Source organism: Eschrichtius robustus, chromosome X, assembly GCF_028021215.1.
Source record: "Eschrichtius robustus isolate mEscRob2 chromosome X, mEscRob2.pri, whole genome shotgun sequence".
NCBI lineage: Eukaryota > Metazoa > Chordata > Mammalia > Artiodactyla > Eschrichtiidae > Eschrichtius > Eschrichtius robustus.
Window position 1 is genome coordinate 92,080,829 of NC_090845.1, and position 7,629 is coordinate 92,088,457.

A 7,629-nucleotide genomic window follows, 5' to 3' on the forward strand; every position below is an offset into this window, starting at 1 on the left:
CTGAAGGGGCGGGCGAGGACCACATGAGCTCTCTGATTGACGGAGGAAAGGGCTACTATTTATGAAGCAGGTTGTTTAGAGGGGCCCAGATCTAGGTTCTTCATGTTAGTGACTGGATTTAATCTCACAACAGCCCCACTAGTGATGTATCACTATCCTCTCCTCATGGATGTGTGTGACTACAAAGCAAGTGCTCTTGAGCACAGAGACAAATGGCAAAGAGGTGGTTCCCCACGCCAACAGCCAGAGCCAGGGGTGGGACCTGGCAGCCTGGTCACCTTTAGTTGCTGGTGGCAGATCTTTAGCAAAGGTATCAGGACATGTACCGCTGAGGTGGTTAATCTCTGTTCTCCCTGTGTTAACCCTCCCAGCAGCAGGAAGCCAAGCCTGGTGTTCCTTCCCCCTGCCGCGTGGGAAGTTTGTGACCAGGCTGGAAGCAGAAGCTGTCTGAAGCCAGTGTTTCTTCTGTCCTTTGTGAAAACTTATGGAAATGATTAGGCTGCTTGTACCTGCTAGGGAGGAAAGGGCATCTGAGGACACAGAGAGGAAAGTGAAATTTCTCCCAGAGAGGGATGAGGGTGGCTCCGTGGATGGTCTATCAAGGCTGGGCATCTAATCATGACAGATTTTCTAGTGTGGATCGAGGGATGTATGGAGCAGGAGTGGGATTCCAGCTTTTGCCCTAATCACAGTATACCATGCATTCTCAACAGATGACATCACCCCCAAGAGGTCAAAGATTGGTTCTTGAGGTTAGGGTTTTCATAGCTATTACAACGGTCTGTGAGCTTCCAAAGGACCACAGTACATAAACAGATAAACTACATCTGGAGTATTAAAAATTTCACATTCCGCTGGGGAGTGGGGTTGGGGGTAATTAGGCAAAAAATGGCTGAAAGGGCTCCTGGAGGGTGATAATGAAAGAAGACTGACAAACGCTTCATATACACAGTGACCGCTTATGCAGATGTTGGTGTTGGTGATGATGATTGATGAGGATGAGAATTAAGTATGGGGATTATGTGAATGACTGCTTTCTAAGATGGTGGGTAGAAAGGGATCAGTCAGAACAGACGTCTCCTCTGAGAAAGATGATATGGAGGGTAGGAAATGAATGTAAACAAACGGTACTCTAAATTGTATCTCCTTTACTCTTAACACTTATTCAGTTACCTACTTAATCCTATAATTTAAACATTTCTTTTAATTTATTTATTTATGTATTTATTTATTTAATTTTTGGCTGTATTGGGTCTTCGTTGCTGCGCGTGGGCTTTCTCTAGTTGCAGAGAGTGGGGGCTACTCTTCGTTGTGGTGTGTAGGCTTCTCATTGCAGTGGCTTCTCTTATTGTGGAGCACTGGCTCTAAGCATGTGGGCTTCAGTAGTTGTGGCATGCAGGCTCAGTAGTTGTGGCTCATGGGCTTAGCTGCTCCAAGGCATGTGGGATCTTCCTGGGCCAGGGCTCGAACCCATGTCCACTGCACTATCAGGCGGATTCCTAACCACTGCACCACCAGGGAAGTCCCTATTTAATCCTATAATTTAGATAAGGGTAAGAAGTTAGGAGAGGTGAAGTAAATCAGGGGAACTGCTATGGGTACCTGCTCAGTACGTGAGCTTGAAATTACTCTAAAGCTTTTCCCGTTGTATCCTGAAGCCACCAGGGCTCTAAATGCTCTAAGTTCTCTGGACACTGGCATTCAATGCTGTCCAAGGTATTGCTTAATTGATTAAGAATGACCTATTTTACTTTTTTTTTTTTTTACTGAAGTATAGTTGATTTCCAATGTTGTATTAATTTCTGGCGTACAGCAAAGTGATTCAGTTATAGATATATATATATATACATATATTCTTTTTCATGTTCTTTTCCATTATAGTTTATTACAGGATATTGAATACAGTTCCCTCTGCTATACAGTAGGTTCTTGTTGTTTATTTTACATATGGTAGTGTGTATATGTTAATCCCAAACTCCTAATTTATCACTCCCTCCCCCGCTTCCCCTTTGGTTACCATAAGTTTGTTTTCTATATCTGTGAGTCTGTTTCTGTTTTGTCAATAAGTTCATTTGTATCATATTTCAGATTCCACATATAAGTGATATCATATGGCATTTGTCTTTCTCTTTCTGACTTCACGTAGTATGATAATCTCTAGGTCCATCCATGTTGCTGCAAATGGCATTATTTCATTCTTTTTTGTGGCTGAGTAGTATTCCATTGTATATACATACCACCTCTTCTTTATCCACTCATCTGTCGATGGACATTTAGACTGTTTCCATGTCTTGGCTATTGTAAAGAATGTTGTTAGGAACAGTGGGGTGCATGTATCTTGAATTAGAGTTTTCTCTGGATATATGCTCAGAGAGTGGGATTGCTAGATCATATGGCAACTCTATTTTTAGTTTTTTAAGGAACCTCCGTACTGTTTTTCATAGTGGCTGTACCAATTTACATTTCCACCAATTTAGAATTCATGGAGATCTAGGGAGAAAGTGAATATGAAGATGCAGCTGAATGGGCTTCCAAAATCATGGTAAATAGTGGAAAATCACAGCAAAATATAACATTAACAGATGGAGTTTTCAATAAAGTAGCTATAGTAGGTATCTATGTAGGTTTCAGTGTAGTTATAATACATAAGGCAAATGTAATGTAAAGGGGGGAGGGTAAGGGGATCTATTAAGGTGAGGTTTCTACATATCAACTGAAGTGGTAACATAATGATTCTGAGTATTGATTCTGAATAGACTGTGGAAAGTTAAGTAGGGAGTTTGTAATCCACAGAGCAACCACAAAAATATTATACAAAGAGATATATTCAAATTCAGAATAGAAACTTAAAATGAAATACTAAAAGGCATTCAGATAAGCCAAAGAAAGGGGAAACAGGGTAATGAAAAACAGAGAGGACAAACAAAACATGCAAAATAAAGTGGTAGATCTAAACAGAAACATATCAATAATTAATTGTCAATGGTCTAAATACATAACTAAATGACTTAGATCGTCAGAATGGATTTATAAAACAACAAAAAACAAAAATGGCCCAACTATATGTTGTCTACAAGAAACTCCCTTCAAATATAATGATATAGGTAGCTTAAGAGTAAAACAATGAATAAAAATACACCACGCAAACGCTGATCAGAAGAAAGCAGGAGAATCTATAGATTCTTTACATTATCAGACAATGTCGACTTGAAAGCAAACACAGTTACCAGGGATAAATAGAGTCAGTCAATTCACCCGGAAGATACAACAATTTTAAATACGTATTATATCTAACAACGGAGTCTTAAAATACAAGAGGCAAAACTGACAGAACTGAAAGGGGAATAGACAAATCCACAATTATAATTTGGGCCTTCAATACTCCTCTCTCAGTAATAGAATTAGTAGACAAAAAATTAGCAAGGTTATAGATGAACTGAACACCACCATCAACCAACCAGATCTAACTGACATTTATAGAACAGTCCACCCAAAAACAGCAGAATACACACCCTTTTCAAATGCACATGGAACATTCAGCAAGATAGACTATATCCTGAGTCATAAAACAAACCTTAACAGCTTAAAAAAATTGAAACCAAACAGAATGTGTTATCTGACAATAATGGAATAAAATTCTAGAAATTAATAATAGAAAGATAACAGGAAAATCTCTAAGAACTTGGAAACTGAGCAACACATAGCAAGTTAATTCATGGGTCAAAGAGGAAGTCTCAAGGGAAATCAAAAATACGTAGAACAGAAATCAACTATACTGCAATTAAAAATACATAGAACAGAATTAAAATGAAAATAAAAGTGAAAACCTACAGCTATCAAAATTTGGGAGTCAGAAAACAAATAGGTCGTTGTCAGGGTTGAGGTGGGGAGAATGGGTTGACTACAAAAAGGCACAGGAGAATTTTTTGGCATAATGGAACTCGTATATCCTGATTGTGGTGTGGTTATACGACTGTACACAAGTGTACATATACAAGTGTATGTACTTTTCAAGACATAGAACTGGACACTGAAAGGAGTGAATTTTATTTTCTCTAAATCATACCTTAATGAAAACAATTTAAAAAGCACACATCTTGTTAAATGAAGAACATAAGTAGCAGATCAGTGTTATTCTGTGATTCCAATTTCATATCTAACAAACAAATCAGTTAATGTGTAAACCATTGTATCTATTTACGTATGTGTATTTCAATATGCACAGAAAAATGCATGCCAAATACAAATCAAACAATAGCAGTGGTTACCGTTGGGGAGTGGGATGCAGGAATATTGATTAGAAAAGAGACTTTCACTTTGTCCGGCTGTGAGGCATTTTAAACCACACATAAATTATTTATATTTATAACCCATTATGAAACAATATATATGGGAGATATTCTGATAGACAGTGAGGGTACTGAGGAGAATAAAAATAATATTCATTATATACTTAAAACACATTTGTCTAACTCTCCCTTCCACTAAAATTAATTCAGGAATGATAATTAACTCCATATGGTTTATGATCTAAAAATGCAAAAAATAAAATCAAGTTCAGTGGATACAGCTAAAAATTTAAATAAATGTGAACTCTGTTCCTTCAGAATTATAGTTCATTAAGGGAAGATGTTATGCCCTTGGTGAATAATAATGGTATCTTTTAAGAACATCAAATGATCAGGACCTGTGACTGGGTATGATTATAATAGGGAAAATGTTATAGGGGAATATGGACCTCTTGTCATGAACAATTTCCAGGTAGGTTCTAACCGCTTTTTTTTGGTATCCTGTTCTTCCCAATGGCTGTCATTCTTTTAATGGTTGTGCCCTGCCTCCTTCCTTCCTGTCTCAGTTAGAACCTACTAGGCTAGGCCCTACTCCCTGATTTCAAAGCTTACTACAAAACTACAATAATCAAAACAGTGTGGGGAATTCCCTGGCAGTCCAGTGGTTAGGACTCCATGCTTCCACTGCCAAGGGCGTGGGTTCAATCTCTGGTCCGGGAACTAAGATCCTGTCTCAGTTAGAACCTACTAGGCTAGGCCCAAGATAGGCCCAGTTAGAACCTACTAGGCTAGGCCCAAGCCTCATTATATGCTCATTGTAATATATTAGCATACGCCAAATGACACAGCCACCAGCACCATGACAGTTCCCAGGCCATAAAAGGCCAAAAAGTGGGCAGTGGCCCAAGTCCTGGAATCCCCACCCCTTCTCCAAAATAGTTGGACTAATCCTCCTACTTATTAGCCTATGAAATTACCCAGCCCATAAAAAGCTAACCACTCCATACGTGGGGGCCCGTTCTCACCATCTGAGATGGCCCACACTCTGTCTGTGGAGTGTGTATCTCTCTCAATAAATCTACTTCTTACCTATCACTTTTCCTCTCACTGCATTCCTTCTGCAGTGAGACATAAAGAACCTGAACTTCATTAAGTCCTGAGACCAGGTGTGCAGTTTTACCTGGGAGATTGTGGATTTGAGTACCTTCCTAAGCCAGAGATTGTGGGTTCAAGTCCCATCTGAGGTGCAAGTCAGGTGGGTTCGAGTCTCATCTGAGGTGAGATTAGGTTCAAGTCCCAAGCTGAGGTGCACGGTTTCAAAAACTACAATGAGGTATCACCTCACACTAGTCAGAATGGCTATTATCAAAAAGTCTACAAATAATAAATGCTGCAAAGGGTGTGGAGAAAAGGGAACCCTCCTACACTGTTGGTGGGAATGTAAACTGGTGCACTATGGAAAACAGTATGGAAGTTCCTTAAAAAAATAAAAATAAAGTTACCATGTGATCCAGCAATCCCACTCCTTGGCATATAACTGGAGAAAACTCTAATGTGAAAAGATACATGCACCCCAATGTTCATAGCAGCACTATTTACAATAGCCAAGACATGGAAGCAACCTAAATGTCCATTGACACGAATGGATAAAGATGTGGAATATATACAATGGAATACTACTCAGCCATGAAAAAGAATAAAATAATGCCATTTACAGCAACATGGATGGACCTAGAGATCATCATACTAAGTGAAGTAAGTCAAAGAAAGACAAATACCATATGATATCACTTACATGTGGTATCTAAAATATGATACAAATGAACTTATTTACAAAACAAACAGACTCACAAACATAGAAAACACACTTATGGTTACCAAAGGGGAAAGGAGGGGGGAGGAGTAAATTAAGAGTTTGGGATTAGCAGACACAAACTACTATATATAGAACAGATAAACAACAAGGTCCTACAGTATAGCACAGGGAACTATATTCAATATCTTGTAATAACCTGTAATGAAAAAGAATATGAAAAAGATTATATATATGTATAACTGAATCACTTTGCTGTACACCAGAAACTAATACAACGTTGTAAGTCAACTATACTTCAATTAAAAAAAAGAAAAAGAAAACCTCCTTAATATCTCTTCTACTATGTCTGTTGAATTCTTATACATGTTCCTGCACTTAATTTGTTGTCATTACGGTACATAATGAATCTCTGGAAAATTTTGCCATACATTCATGAGAAAATGAGAGTGAAAAAGGTAAATAACTTTATCTTACAGACCCTGTGAAAGGTTGACCTAGAAAAATAAAAGAACTCACTCTTTAGTAAAGTGGTATAATGCAACATTATTGAACAAAACTCACTATTTCATTTTGAGCAAATTAGACCATAGATATATTAAAATGTAGTTGATAATATTTAGTTCTTTGTAAAAAAGATGTTTAAAAATTAGCAGGATGACACACTTTAAAAAACAAAGTCGATCAAAGTTTATCAGAATACAGTTCTTATTAAGAAAACTGAGGTGGCTCTGAAAAGATCCTTTGGTTTGCGATGCTCAGGTGGTCCGGAGGCAGCTCATTTGCCGGTGATGTACCGAATGACTGCCTTGGTGGCGCTGGATATGGCGTGCTTGCCCCTCTTCCCAGGCAGCAGCAGGCGCACGGAGGTCTGCATGTCTCTGGAGGTGAGGGTGGAGCGCTTGCTGGAGCGGACCAGGCGCGCCGCCTCGCCGGCGATTCGCTCAAAGATGTCCTTCACGAACGAATCCATGACGTTCACGGCCTCCTGCGAGAGGCTCAGGCCCTCCTGGACCCGCTGCAGCACCCTTCCGAAATAGGTGGCAAAGCTGTCGAAGCCGTCAGAGAGGCGGCGGCGGCTGCAGCGGCGGCGGCAGCGGCTGCAGCGGCGACGGCGGCTGCAGCGGCGCTTCGGTGTCTTCTGCTCCGGGTTCTTCGGCTCGGCTTCCTTGGTGCCCGGGCTTTCTTCAGACGTCTCCTTGGTGCCCGGGCTTTCTTCAGACGTCTCAGACGAAGGCTCAAGCATGTCGGAATCGTCTTCCCCGCAGCTCAGAGGGAAGGACAGTGCGGCCGTCGAGGTCCCTTGGCCCGGTGTCTACTCCCTGCCTTCTATGACGCCACGGGCAATGCTCACATCTGATTGGATAAAATGCAAAGCAGGGAGGTCTGTCACTAAGGAACCCCATGTCACCTGTGATTGGATGGCCCCCTGCTTGGCCTCCAGTCAGCCAATCACAGTGGAAATCTGGTGACTTTAAACTTTCCGTGACCTCTACCAGAAAATCTTTGAACTATGCCCCGTGTAGG

At 40.3% G+C, this 7,629-nt stretch overlaps 1 protein-coding gene across 1 annotated transcript; it reads right to left on the reverse strand.

Annotated features, from left to right (window-relative positions):
* Positions 1–6,880: 6,880 nt before the first annotated feature.
* LOC137756386 (histone H2B-like) lies at positions 6,881–7,348 on the reverse strand. Its single transcript, XM_068532660.1, has one exon. It carries the CDS (start codon positions 7,346–7,348, stop codon positions 6,881–6,883), a length of 468 nt encoding a protein of 155 aa, XP_068388761.1.
* Between the last annotated feature and the right edge of the window lie 281 nt (positions 7,349–7,629).